The 15,117-nt window shown below is 36.4% G+C and overlaps 1 protein-coding gene across 5 annotated transcripts in view; it reads right to left on the bottom strand.

Annotated features, from left to right (window-relative positions):
• The window catches only part of PPP4R4 (protein phosphatase 4 regulatory subunit 4), a 104,564-nt gene that overhangs the window by 25,938 nt on the left and 63,509 nt on the right, over positions 1-15,117 (bottom strand). For all 5 annotated transcript variants that reach the window (XM_070775619.1, XM_019983748.2, XM_070775620.1 and 2 more), the window contains 5 exons: positions 12,316-12,393; positions 11,391-11,474; positions 10,617-10,799; positions 4,853-4,958; positions 3,235-3,382 (listed from right to left, as the gene is read on the bottom strand). In XM_070775619.1, coding sequence (XP_070631720.1) covers positions 3,235-3,382; positions 4,853-4,958; positions 10,617-10,799; positions 11,391-11,474; positions 12,316-12,393 — 599 coding nt within the window. The remainder of the gene's footprint in view (positions 1-3,234; positions 3,383-4,852; positions 4,959-10,616; positions 10,800-11,390; positions 11,475-12,315; positions 12,394-15,117) is intronic.

The following is a 15,117-nucleotide window of genomic DNA, read 5'->3' as shown; positions in this document are numbered from 1 at the left end:
CTGAGATGGAGAAGATGGCAGAAAGAGCAAGTGTGGATGAGGAAGGTGGGGCTTAACTGGATAGATTAACTCTGAGGAGCCTGTTAGGTAGTTGATGGAAATGCAGTGGGCAGTTGCCTTGATGAACCTTCTGTCCAGGGTGGATGCCCATGCTGGAGATGTGCTGTCAGGAATCTTCAGAGCATAGATGCTATGTCAACCAGGAGCCCGGAGAATTACCCAGGCAGCAAGTGCAGTTTGAGAAGGAGAGATAAGAGGAGAGTTTCTATGGCACCCCCATGGTCCAGATGGGCTGATAAGGAACCAACAAGCAAACTGAAGAATTCCAGAGAGGTAAGAGGAAATCCAGGAGAGTTAAAAAAACAAACAAAAAACCAACCTACCAACGGAACAAACAAACAACCTTCTAGGAAAAGGTGGTGCAGGAAATGTTCTATTTACTAAGCTAAAATTCTATTGCTTTGTCAGGGCTGTTGTCTAATTTGTGGCTGCTGTATTCATTCATTCATTTGTCTCAGCACTCTCCAGATACTATTTTTTTATTTCTATGCCAAAGCTTGAGACAACTAAGTCCCACTCCTGGAGTTCTCAGGATGCTTTCTCAGCTGAGCTTCAGTACAGGATTCCTCATATACAAGAAAATTTGCTATTTAACCAAAAAGGCAAAAGATGTTTCTTCCCCAGAATTTTCACCTCTGTACATAGCAATAATAGTCTCACACTTATTCAGGACTCACCACAGATACTGCTAAGCATGGTGGTGATGCTTTTTCTAGTTAAGAGGTCCCAATTACCCCAAAGAGAATTGTTTTCATTTCTGGCAGCTGAAGAGAAAGCTCCTCTGAATACCAATAGTCTTTTTCTAGCCTTGATACTGTCCAGACTCGATGAATTTAAATTTTCAACATTCACTTAAGGAAAAGCAGAAACAATCAGCAGTCCATGCACACTTCATTCTTTATAACCCAAGGCACATCTAGAAAACCTACATTCAACAGAAGCTACCCAAGCCTTAGCAATTATTTAACTCGATGAGAATCCTGGGCCCAGGAGATTAGGAAGATTTTGAAATTAAGGGCCACACTTTTCAGGTAAGCTAAACTCTGCATGTACACTATCTCAGGTATTTATTCCTCAGAACACCCCCATGAATTAAGTACCAAGGAAACTGATGCACAGAGAGGTTCTGTAATTTGCCTGGACGCGCAGCTGGTATAGAGGTCAGGAAGTGTAGCTCCAGCTGCTCTCCTTCTAACCTGCATGATCCTGCCTCTCTCGCCTGTGGCGGCCTCCATTCTATCCGGCCATCTCTACAGAGCTGGGCGAAGGCTTTGGCATCCAAGAGTACATGATGTAGCTGGACCCATTTTTTTTGGCTGGCAGCTGCCCAGGCAGGAGAGTCAAAACCAAGACACAGATGATCTCTTACTCAACAAAACCACCAAGACTCACAGAGCAATACTCATCTTCATTTGGTTTTTGAATTGACAGGTTGCTTTCTCTTAGAGTCAATGCTATGCTGCTAGTCACACTGACTTGAGTAGAGATGATTTCATTCCCTTTCAAATAATTTTTGGGAACTGTCTGATAAGGGATAATTCATCACGTTGGAATCTGCTTTTCTAGAATCACAACTTCAATTTGCAAAAGGTTTACAATGTGGTTGAATCCATTAACTATTTACCAAGAGATAAATTCTAAAGAACTGCCATCAGGGTCTTTCAATCTACTTAAAATCACTTTAATTTAAATCTCAAGTCAAGGAAACCTTAGCTCTTGTTTATACAGCACAGGAAAGATGCTGCTGCTACTGCTGCTGCTAAGTCGCTTCAGTCGTGGCCGACTCTGTGCGACCCCATAGACAGTAGCCCACCAGGCTCCCCTGCCCCTGGGATTCTCCAGGCAAGAACACTGGAGTGGATTGCCATTTCCTTCTCCAATGCATGAAGGTGGAAAGTGAAAGTGAAGTCCCTCAGTCGTGTCCGACTGTAGCGACCCCATGGACTGCAGCCTACCAGGCTCCTCCATCCATGGGATTTTCCAGGCAAGATGCACAAAATACTAAAGCCAATGCTATTATGTTTTCTGTATTTTCTCTACAAAATAAAACCAATATCTAGATTTGTTCCTCCTAAATAATGCTCATAACATTCTCAGGCTGAACTCTTCAACATCTTTTGACAAATCTTGGTATATGTCTTTCTCAACAACTATGCTATTAGTCTATGCTTATTGCCTGGCCAATTCTTCCTGTTAAAAAGTGTTAAATGATTACCCGTTGCCTACAATGCACATCAGTTGTTTATAAAAGATGCACATATGTCACACAGCATGGAACGAGCATGAAGCGTGGCTGGCATGTGAATACTCAGCAGGGAGCTCTGCAGTCCTGTTCAGGAAGTCTTGACTCTGACTGTGTCTCCTACGGATGTGAGTTCCTCAAACGTGGAACACCGACATAGAGCACAAACACAGAAACCTCATGGCTGACAGTTTAAAATTCTCTTTAAATCAGTATGCAATGTACAAATAACTCAAACCCTGTGTGTGTATGTGTGTGTGTGTTTCATGCCACTGAATTGTACAAAATGGTTAAAATGGCATTATGCTATGTATGTTTTACCACTACTTTTTTAAAAAAAATTAATATGCTTATTTGGGGAGAAAAAAAAGCAAAATACAATTTATTCAGTTTTTTCAATTTCCAAGCAAGCCATTTTCAGTCCTGTTTCATTTAACTTCACAGTTAATTAATCAAATCCAATTACCATTTACTGGATTTCAAAACTGTGAGAGCGCTGAACGAAGGAGAAAGAAAAGACTTGGAAACAGCCCTGCTGAGTAAATGGGCTTATAAAAATGGACAGATCTCCAAGCCAACTTTGAACTATTTTTTTCTCTAGGCTTAAAAGATAGATAAGTTAATCATATCTACTCAATCTTCTCCTGGTATCAGTGTGTGTATCCACATGGCTGGAGAAGCCTGCCAGTCTGGCTGTGACTACAGCTGTCAACCCAATAAACTAAAGGCCTCAGACAGTGTTAAAAAAATCACACTTTCAAGTCCTACTGAGGCTCAATTAAGACCACCAAGAATTTCAAAATGAGTACAAGTTCTTGATTATTTTCAAGACTAAGAAAACACTTTTGAATAGCTCAGTTTCTTATTCATGAATAAGATACATTTAAAAAAAATACAATTTTTTCAAATATATTCTTGGATTAGTATCCTACCTTACATTTGCTACTGGATCATGTGTCAGTTCAATAGCAGGTAGAAAGAAATATTTACAGAAAAATGATTTGGAAAAGATCTCTATAATAAATTCACAGGTATCCAAAAATCGGAGTCTGTTCCAATAACTTTTTCCTTGGCCCAGTTCTAGAAACAACAACAAAAAAGTTTTGTGTTTTAATTTTTCCTACATAAAATTTCCCGTGACAAAAATCACAAAGCCCATGACAGTTTTTTTATACCCACAATTTGCTTAGCAAAAACAAGAGATAAGGGGAAAAAAATCATATTATATACCCCTGAATTAATGAAAGCATAAAAAACAGAAAGAAATTTATTAAATATTACATTTAATTCAATAAGCATTTATTAAATATTAAAGGAACATATTTACTATTTTTTGATTACCCGCTATGTACTAAGTACTGATACATATTATCTCATTAAATCCTGAAAGCCCAATGGGATGGGTATATATTTATTCCTACTAAAAGATAAGAGTACCAAGATTCATAGAGGTTAAAGGAACAGAGCTAGAATTCAAATGCAGGTCTGTATAACTTCAAAATCTTTTGACCAATGAAATTAACTGTTTTCTTCCTCTTGTTTTCTTAAAATGCTTTGAAATAAATCATATATAAACAAAATTATCACTGAAAATAATTCAGGTCAATATTTAAAGGATAATTTTTTTCTCCCTTATTACACACATATTCAAAAGCAAAATTCTTAATGTTTAAAACCAAATATAATCTCCATTCAAAATAAAACATTCTAAAGAGCAGGCCCTACCACTAAAAACTGAAAATTGAATTAAAATACAGTTAAAAAAAAAAAAGAAAGATTAAAGTATATTGAGCAAAATTTTTCTTAAACAGAATTTTATGTGCTCTAATTTTTTTTTTAAAGTGGTGATCCATACTTAAAATGGTAAACTATAATAACCAGAAAATCCCATTACCTGTCTATGCTGGATAATAGTTTAATAAAAGCATTAAGGCACTATGGTCAAAACAAGTACACAATAATTAACAAATTCACTAAGTATATATAGGTGTCTATCACTACTTCAAGAATTAATTCTTTAACAAAAGGTTTTGTCTTGATTTTAGCCCATAGCAAATTAAAATAAATTTGCATTTGTTAACTGACAATTTTTTAAGACATTATAAACCACTTCGGCTCACTAGATTCACATTTGAGTGTACTATCAAATCTATTCAAGAGGACAAAACCCACATTCTGTATTATTTAATATAAGAACACAAAACAAATTATTAGATTCATGGAAAACCTGCTTGTATCTTGTTTTCAAATTGTATTTATCAGAATAGAAACTGAGCTTTCAACAATAAGTATATGTATTTTAACTTCTCAAGTATAGAAATTCATGAAAGGTAGCCTAGAGTAGATGAATTTTTCATTAATCAAAGATCTGATCCTGTAAAAAAATTTCTAAAACAAACAAAAAGAAATTAGCCTATAAAGCTCAAATACAAATATTTAGCAATACTGGCCTAATTATTCGTAGCAATATGATAACATAAGTCAGATCTAACTAAGGCCAACCAGTTTATTTACTTTCTGTTCTCCAAATGAGAGAGAGTGATTACTTACGTTCAATTAATTTTTGAATCACTTCATGTCTCTGTTCCTGTTTACGATTATAACGTAGAAAAATGCATAGCGTTCGTGAAGCCGCCTTTTGGACAGGTAAGACATTCTTAGAGAAATAAGAAAGACAATTAAACAAGTCTAATGGTATATGCTGTAAATAATTTGACCCCACACATCAATTTTAAGTTATAGACTAAAAGTAAAAGCAGTGCTGTCTGCCTCTGAAATCAGTGTGGATGTGTCTTCATCATTTAATGTTATCAGTCAGGCAAATCAACTCAGCTATCACACTGCAAAGTTCAAGTAATCTGGCAGAGTCACTTCCAAATCACCCAGATTTGATTTATATTTGAGTCACATCTCCTTGGCACCTCATTTTAAGTGATATTCTCCCCAAATACACCTCAGCCACTTCTAGACCATGTTACTCATTTATTCAACAAACATTTGCTAGTACACACCCTATGTCAGGTACCTCACCAAAAATGTGCCACTTCTCAAATCCAGAGATCCTATGACCAGGTATACGTCAGATTCCTCTCACTTAGTTCTGCCTCCTCCACCTCAATACTATTCTTTAAGATCCCTGGTCCATGACACAGATGAAGTTTAGAATCCAAGGGACACCATGGCAATTATTCTTACTAGTGTTTTAAACTCTTTGAGCCTTTGGATTTGTGTCACACCAACTGGGCAGAACCTTAATTCTAAGTAAATCCAACCATCCATCTTTACTATGGCTTCAAACTATGCATTAGAGAAAAATCTCTCAACCAGGTATACTGTATCCAGTATAAATTCACATTCACTATCTTGACTTACATATATATATAACATTCAGTTCTTGAAGATTCAGACTATCATGATAGGGATGCTTGAAATTCAAGTAGAAAAAATATACATTGCTCAGAGAGTATTGCCTATTACCTCCTTTCACATTTTATACAAGCTATTTCCATTCTATCTAGTACCATTTTGTGCAGTTTTTTAATCTGTTGAAGGTAAAAAAGAATATTCACTATAAATTAGAACAGAAAATTTAAGAAATGTACATAAACAGAAATATCAGTGGAATTAAGGAAAATGAATGTTAGATAAATGAACTTAAATAAAAGGACGTTACTCTTTTCTTTCATTTTGTATATACTAATAGAATTCCAAATGCATAAACACTAATTGTTTGAAACAGAAATAATATAAAATATGTATATTTTATACCTCACAGTATAAGGTAATACCTTTGGGGCCAGAAATCAAAGACAAAGGTAATTATATTAAAACAAACAAAAGTCAGTTTAAAGAAACTGCGACCACTTGAGCATGTGAATAATGACTGAAATTGATTAAAACATTGTTCAATATAAAAGATGAGTCTAAATGAAAGGAAAAAATAAAAACAAAATTCATTCATCATCACTGGGTTAACTCTGAAAATTGATAGAGGGAAAGAAATAAGAATTAATCCTCTCTTTACATTAGGAAATATATTTTAGGATAAATTAAAAAAAGCATTTATCTGCAAATCAAGACCACTATGAGGTACCATTTCACACCAGTCAGAATGGCTGCGATCCAAAAGCCTACAAATAATAAATGTTGGAGAGGGTGTGGAGAAAAGGGAACTCTCTTACACTGTTGGTGGGAATGCAAACTAGTACAGCCACTATGGAGAACAGTGTGGAGATTCCTTAAAAAACTGGAAATAGAACTGCCTTATGATCCAGCAATCCCACTGCTGGGCATACACACTGAGGAAACCAGAAGGGAAAGAGACACGTGTACCCCAATGTTCATCGCAGCACTGTTTATAATAGCCAGGACATGGAAGCAACCTAGATGTCCATCAGCAGATGAATGGATAAGAAAGCTGTGGTACATATACACAATGGAGTATTACTCAGCCATTAAAAAGAACTCATTTGAATCAGTTCTAATGAGGTGGATGAAACTGGAGCCTATTATACAGAGTGAAGTAAGCCAGAAGGACAAACACCAATACAGTATACTAACGCATATATATGGAATTTAGAAAGATGGTAACAATAACCCTGTGTACGAGACAGCAAAAGAGACACTGATGTACAGAACAGCCTTATGGACTCTGTGGGAGAGGGAGAGGGTGGGAAGATTTGGGAGAATGGCATTGAAACATGTAAAATATCATGTATGAAACGAGTTGCCAGTCCAGGTTCAATGCACGATACTGGATGCTTGGGGCTAGTGCACGGGGACGACCCAGAGGGATGGTATGGGGAGGGAGGAGGGAGGAGGGTTCAGGATGGGGAGCACATGTATACCTGTGATGGATTCATTTTGATATTTGGCAAAACTAATACAATTATGTAAAGTTTAAAAATAAAATAAAATAAAATAAAAAAAAGCATTTATCCTGAGAAGAATGCCCTCAACAATGTAGAAGAAAAGAGAATTTAAAAGCCACTCTTTTGTAAGTTCTAATGAAATAACTGATTCAGGCAAGGATCATCAATGGATACTAAAACTGAAGGGTAAAAGGTTACTGGGAAACTGGGTATTCAGTGTTGAAGTGTCAGCTTCAGATTATGACAGATCACAAGGGAAAAAACACAGTTTTGCAGTGAACTAACAGAGATGTCTCTGCCTGCACAAGCACTCCAAGCTGATTTACAAAGGGACAGGCATCCAGATGTGACACAACATAAAATACACAGCAGCACTGATAAAGAATTCTTGCCAAACACATTTGATCTAAGACTCAGCAAGCCCTTATCAAACCTCCAGCTTAAAACAAACATGGAGAAGAGATAAACAAGTAAATCCATGAAGACATTCTACAGGACAACTGACTAAGTCTCTTCCACAATTCAATGTCATGAAAAAGTGGGGGAAGGGCAAAGAGGGACTCTGTTCTGGATTAAAAGCAAACTAAGAAATGTAACCACCTGAGGCTATGTATGGATCTTACTTGGATCCTATATAGAATAAAACAACTATCACACCCATTTGGGGGATAACTGGTAAACTCTGATATGAATTTTAAATGATATTAAAGATAATTGTTCATTTTGTCAAATGTAATAATTGTAACATGATTATATAGGACAATGTCCTTTTCTAGAGATGAATACTGAAATGCTTAGAGATAAAATATGACATCTATAACTTAAACTTTTTAGCACAATGAAATGGAAAAGGCAAATATGGCAAAATGTTAATAACTGTTAAATCAAGGTGATGGGTACGTGAGAGTTCACTGTAGTATTTTCTCTGCCTTCATGCATCTTTAAATTTTTTTCATTATAGAAGTAGGAAAAAAAGTTACTTGATGTCATTCCTCTACTCCAAAACCTTCCAAAACCTTCCCCTGCATAAGAGAATATAATCTCCATTCTACATCATGGCTTTCGAGCACCTGTGTGCTGTGGGCCCAAAGACCTTTCCAGGCTCATCACTAACAACCGCCACACTGGCTTCCTTGCTGGCCCTCATAAAACCAAGCACACCCTGAATCACATCATTGCATTTACTCTTCCCTTTGTCGGGATCACCTGTGCTTCAGACCTCCACATGGCCACTCCCTTACTTGGTCCAAGCCTCTTGATCAGAGAGGGCTTTTTCCTGACCACTACATCCACAATACCCTCCATCACTTTATTCCCCTCTACCCTGTGTTTTAGTTCTTCCTTGTACTTTTCATCCCTGGTGTCCAATGCACTGCGTTGGCCAAAATGTTCATTCGGGGTTTTTTTTTTCGTAACATCTTAAACAGAAACCTGAATGAACATTTTGCCAACCCAATATGTGTGTGTTGTCTGTCTCCAACAGAACTTAAAGTCCCATGAGAACAGATCCTTTATCTTTTCAGTCACTTAACAGTACACGACACATTGTAAGTGCTCAATAAATTTTATTAAGTGAATGAATGAATGAATATTATGACCATTAGATATGGAACTAAAAATATAAACCTTTTTTTCCAGAAGACACTGAAATGAAATATAAATGTCTTTATTTGATCATGGAAAATGTGCTATAGTAAATCATATATCTTTTTTAAGTGTAGAATTACCTCCTTGCAAAAGAAAACAAAGCAAACCCCTCAGACTTGAAAGTATGTTGTTCACACTATGGTATAAATTATTTCTCTTTCCTGATATGAGAGAATATATGGAATAATTTTGTATACTTATTATCCAACCAGTCCACTCTGAAGGAGATCAGCCCTGGGATTTCTTTGGAAGGAATGATGCTAAAGCTGAAACTCCAGGACTTTGGCCACCTCATGCGAAGAGTTGACTCATTGGAAAAGACTCTGATGCTGGGAGGGATTGGGGGCAGGAGGAGAAAGGGACGACAGAGGATGAGATAGCTGGATGGCATCACTGACTTGATGGACGTGAGTCTCAGTGAACTCCAGGAGTTGGTGATGGACAGGGAGGCCTGGCCTGCTGCGATTCATGGGGTCACAGAGAGTCGGACACTACTGAGCAACTGATCTGATCTGATCTGATCTGATTAGCTTTATAAACACAAAGATGACTACTTAGTAATCAGGTTGAGACAAACAATTAAGATCAAGCTTCATAGGACTTATCACCTCCTGTTAATACATTTTATTTTACTATTTATCACTTCCCATACCATCACCTCTTTAGAACTCAAGGTCCATTAGAGCAGGAATCTGTCTTGTTCACACCCAGATCCCCAGCTCTCAGAACAGTGCGTGAAACACAGCAAACAGAAGCTGATTGCAGAATAAAGTCATCAATAAATTCTGCTTGACTTTGTGAAATTTTCTATGTGTTGCATTCATGCATTATCCTCTGATAAGTTATTTTTGCCAGTATCACTTTTTAAGATGACTACACCTATAAAACAACCTTCAACCCCTAGGCTTTGCTTTGATACACCAAACAAACTTCAAGCAGAGGTGCTAGCATAAGATATATGCCTACCATTTTTTAGTTAAGTTATAAAATGACATCAGTAATGTCATTTTTTCCCTCTTTTTAACCACTGAAGCTAAAACTGATTTTGGGTTTTTGAGATGGCTACTAGATTTCATTATCTCCCCCCAACTTTTTTTTTGAGAACAATGAGAATTCAAAGTACTCTTTAAAAAATAGTTTCTAACACATACACATTATGTGGAACTTTTGTATACTTGAAAAAAAAAAGGTAGTAGGATGCCATAGTCAACATATAATCAAACTGCAGGTTAAATGATCCTCTGGGAATTTTAAGGAAAAAAAGGCAGACAATTTACTCTATGGGGAAATTTGAGTACAAGCCTTTCTTTCCCCCTGCTTTTGACTCTAATTTTTAGGCTATCCACAGGAGGGCATCCATGTTTTTTCTATAAATTTTATCTGTTACAAGGTAAAAAAAAAAGAAACCAAAAAAAGAAAAAGAAAGCAAATTAATATTAAAGGCGTTTAAGGAATACTCTTAGGTAAGGTGAGAGAGCACAGCTGAGGCAATGACACATGGAGGGTGCACATCAGAGCAGAAGTCGCTGTGCAGTTGAGACTCCTACCAGCCTCTCCCTGGAGCACTGTATCAAGCTTGAAGTGAGTGTGTTGACACTCTCCCCCGTGCATCCCTCTCTTCAGCTGAGTAGCTGATCAAAAGGAGAACCCAGTGAGGAAGCAAAGGTAACAGCACCCCTCTAGGCAGAAGGGCATGAACGGAGCTTGCCGTTCTATTTCAAGAATGTGGAGAATTTGGTTAATTCCAAAATGTGCTCCAGTTCAAGAAAAAATCAGATAAGAGGCATTGGGCTCACATTTGTCATCATGATTGTGAACATTCTTTGTAAGAAACGATAATAGATCTGATCACTTGATATGACTTGTGGCAGACAGGCGTATTTCTGGAGCAGCTTCTCATGAGTTCTCCACTTTAAGGACGCTGCAGCTCGCTGCTCAGCAGCTGTGAGAGCTGGAACCAAGTCAGGCAGAGATGATAACTGAAGAAGAAAACACATCAAGAGAATCAAAGATAATTAAATACATCAGCTGCAGCACTCAGCCAAATTATTCAGACTTACAATACACTGGGGAAGGGAAAACTCTTAATCATTTCCGAACTTAGGAGGCATTGCAGTTGTCACAGGGAGGTAACTATTCAGTAAAATCAAATACTTTAAAAAAATCTGTAAGTAAAATTTATGATTCCTGGCAACAAAATTTTGAAAGAGACAGATTCATAGCTCTTCCAGTTAAAGTAAAATGTATTCTATTTCACCATCAGCAAACTTTGATATTCTAAATTCCTACCCTTTGTCTTCACTAGTTGCTATTCTTGCAATAACAATTAATGCTAATAAAAACTGAAAATATGAAAGTAAACCCCAAGGACAGTAAATAAAGATTGTGGTAAGAAAGGTAGAGGCAATTCGAGCTGTCATAACTCCAAAAGATTTTTACTGAGCCCTTCTAGGTGGCCAGCACTGTGTTAAGTGTTTTTCATACATTCTTTCATTGATTCCTCTCAACAACTCTGCAGAGTAAGGTCATCCATACAAGATCCAGAAGCTCTTTTGATCCATCAGATTCACCTTATTTTCTTGAACACTGCTCTCCCCACCAGTAGACATCAGTTCCAGAATCTCTGGAAGATGATCTATGAGAGCATCTAGTACCTGTTAACAGAGATACTGATTACCCTTCTTGTAATGGCTGTGTTTTTCTAATCTTAGATCAATTTACTTGCCAATTTCTACACAGAAATAGTGGGTAGTTACCAAAGAGCATTTTGGGGGTTTCTAGTTCTCCTGCTCTATCACCTTTCTGCTGCAAAGTCTTAGAAACATAATCAACTACCTTGGTCAAACTACTTTTGAAAAGAGTTTAGTATGTCTGCCTCTTGATATTATTCAAATAGTTTCGATGCAAGACAGCCTAACAACATCCTTAAAACTGCCTCCCAACTTTTGAAAAACAGTTTAGGGGGTCGGACGACACCCTCAGAGATGTCTCACGTTGAGGAGCTGAGCTTTGGCAAGCCAGCAGTTGTTTGAGTGAATAGGATACACTAGATAAAGCATCAAAATTAAGTGTTCCAGAGGCTCCACAATGCGAAGGGAAATAAAAAGATATAAAATGTGATTGATATATGACCACAATTGTGTAAAACTTAAAAAACCTTTATATAGACAAAAACAAAAATGAAAACATACAAGAAAATATTAAATAGAAACAGTGATTAGAACTAAAAGTACTCTTTTGTCTGTCTACTTTTTGGCATTTCCAAAGTTTCCATAATATAACAAATACATATATATTTTTAAAAACTTAATATTTTTTAATAAAAGACCTTCCCAATCTCTAGTCTATGACACAGTCATTCATCACTTACAAGCTTCCAGGACTAGTCAGCTATTAGAATTCATGAATTCTCAAGAAGCAGGAAAATAAAAAAGGCATTGATATACTCAAACCTGATATAAAAGAAGTAAAAAACAAACAGTAAGAAGATATTACCTCCAATGATTCATCTTGCAACAATGTTATTAGTTCTTTATGTATTAAATATACTCCAGAATTCAGAAGTTTAGACACCTAAAATATAGCAATAAAGTCTCTCAGATTTGAGATTACTAGACATATAAAGGTTATAACAACAATTAAAAAAAAATAATCCCTGCAGATTTACTTCCAAAAGGAGACTTGGTTACAACATAAATATAAAATTAGATTTCTAGAAAAAACTACTTGCACACCTAATAAGCTTTTCAGTCTGCATCCTGACATGCTGGAGTGTATGAGGGTAGGGAAGTGCACAGGTGGGGGTGGGAGGTGTAGAATGGATTTATCCATCTTAAGTTTCCTATCACAAGCAGTAATGAGCCCATGAGTGCCTATAGTTCATATTTTAGTCTTAGAGCAGCCAACAGGGTCTTTCAAGAGAGCGAAGCCAGGGGAGCACTCATCCTGGTTTAGAGCTCCCAGAGGGCACAAGTTCTGCTGAAGGCCAGCAGTCACACAGGGACAGAGCAAACTCCTAAGCTAGCAAAACTTCAAAGACTTTTCCAATCAAAGATTTCAATCAGTAAGAGAGGAGTTGGCAGTTGTTGTTCAGTCGCTAAGTTGTGTCCACCTCTGCAACAGGCCAGGTTCCCCTGTCCTTCACTGTCTCCAGGAGTTTACTCAAACTCATGTCATCCAACCATCTCATCCTTTGTCACCCCCTTCTTCTGCCCTCAATCTTTCCCTGATGCTGGGAAAGCATAATCTTAAGTCTAAACTAATCCAGCTCCTTAACAAACCACTTTTTTCCCCCTCCAGACAAGCAATGGTGAAAATCTACAATGGTAGATTCACCAGGTTCCACTTTACCTTTAAGTATTTTTTAACATACTAGGTTTGAGTAAGCTTTAATTGAAAAGTGAGCTCCTGATAAAGAAGGTATTTCAAAAATCTTTGCTCTACAAGGTTGTTTTTGATTTGAAAGTATTTTGAAAATACTATTTTTCTCAAAAACCAGAATAAACCTGGACCATACTAATTATCAGAATCCAATAATAACATTGTCAGGAAAATTTAAATCCCACCAGTAGATTTTCATTATTTAAAAGGACAAACCTACACTAAGCATTCATTTATGGAGTCAAGTATCATCTTAACCCACCACCATGGTATGACTGGGTGAATACAGAAACTAGCCCCCCAGCAAATAGCCAACCCAATGATTTCCAAACTCACTTCTATCAGTGAAATATTCTTGTATATATATTTCAACACGCCTATTTCTATGGTGCTAATACATTATGTCCACTATAAAACATAAATAAAAATAAAATAGTAAAGGCATGAGATAAAAATAAACTTAAGTAGAAACTCTCATATTGTATAAATACTGCTTTCTCAGACTCTAATCTCATGCAACCATCTCATGAATCTATCTAGACAAACACAAGTATGCAGGACAGCAACCAAGCATAAGTGCCTTAATACACTTAAGAGATAAGTAGTTCACTCAGCCAGCTAGTGCCCTCTGCCATTTTTCCTCCTCCAAAAGCATATTCCTAAATGTGTATTTACAAAGATGACTTAATTGTTCAACAATGAATTATTTTAATTAATTATACCATTTAAAGGGAATCTTTTTTGGACTTTGCACACAGAACATTCATTTAATTCACACCAGAAAAAAACCAGCAATGACTATCATTCAATAGTCAAGAGTCTAAACCAACATTTCTAATGCTGCTATGGATATCCTACATAGTTTTAGCTAATCTAACAATGCTTTGAACACAGTTCAAGGAAGGAGATACAATATTCTCACTGAGAATAAGAATATTACTATAAAGGAAATAAATATTTTATTAAGCCACTAAGATTTTTAAAATTTCTTTTTAAAAATTTTATCTTTTGGCTGCACCCCAAGGCATGTGAGATCTTAGTTCCCCAACTGGGAAATGAACCCATGCCCCCTGCATCGGCAGCATGGAGTCTTAACCACTGGATCATTAAGGAAGTCCCAAGCTACTCAGATATTTTTATATGACAGTCCTGAAGTCGACAAATTATACATGTTATACATGTTTATGGCAATGATGGCACACATGTACTTCTAAAATCACTCAAGAAACATGCCCTAAATTTCAGCCTCAAGGGTTAAGAGGTTAATTACATTTATCATAAAATTTAAATTCACTTTTGTGGGACTTCACTGGTGATCCAGGGGTTAAGACTCTACTTCCACTACAGGGGGCATGAGTTCATTCCCTGGTTGGGAAACTAAGTTTCGCACATGTCCCTCAGCAAGGTAAAAAAAAAAAAATTCACTTTTGCTCTGACACTACGAAGAGTTGTCATAACAGCTAAAAATATAAGCTGTGCTCACAAAATATGAACCATGTATGGTAAAAGCCATAAATTTAAATAAATACTCTCTCAATTTTCCATTTGTTCTCAAGTTCTTGATTTTAGGTACAATGCTAAATATAAACATTATAAAGCATTACAAAACTGATTTTACTTCCAGATCTACAACAGCCATATTCATACCACAATGTCTGGCTTAAAGAGATAGTATAATTTAAGACAAGATATACTGAACGAATGGATTAATACATGATAAATGAATGTAACATCTATTTGTAAATGAATTCTGTAAACACTCTAAACAGAATTATGAGAATTTTTCCAAATTTAGGATTAGAATATGAAAGAGATATGGAGCCAATATCTTTTAATAAATCTGAAAACAAAAGTGTACAAACAACACATCAGAAAATCCTCTAGTACACATAAGTAAAAAACAACAAATGTAAAGTG

Source organism: Bos indicus, chromosome 21 (genome assembly GCF_029378745.1).
Source record: "Bos indicus isolate NIAB-ARS_2022 breed Sahiwal x Tharparkar chromosome 21, NIAB-ARS_B.indTharparkar_mat_pri_1.0, whole genome shotgun sequence".
In the NCBI taxonomy this organism is placed as follows: Eukaryota; Metazoa; Chordata; class Mammalia; order Artiodactyla; family Bovidae; genus Bos; species Bos indicus.
This window is presented reverse-complemented; position numbering and strand designations above follow the sequence as displayed.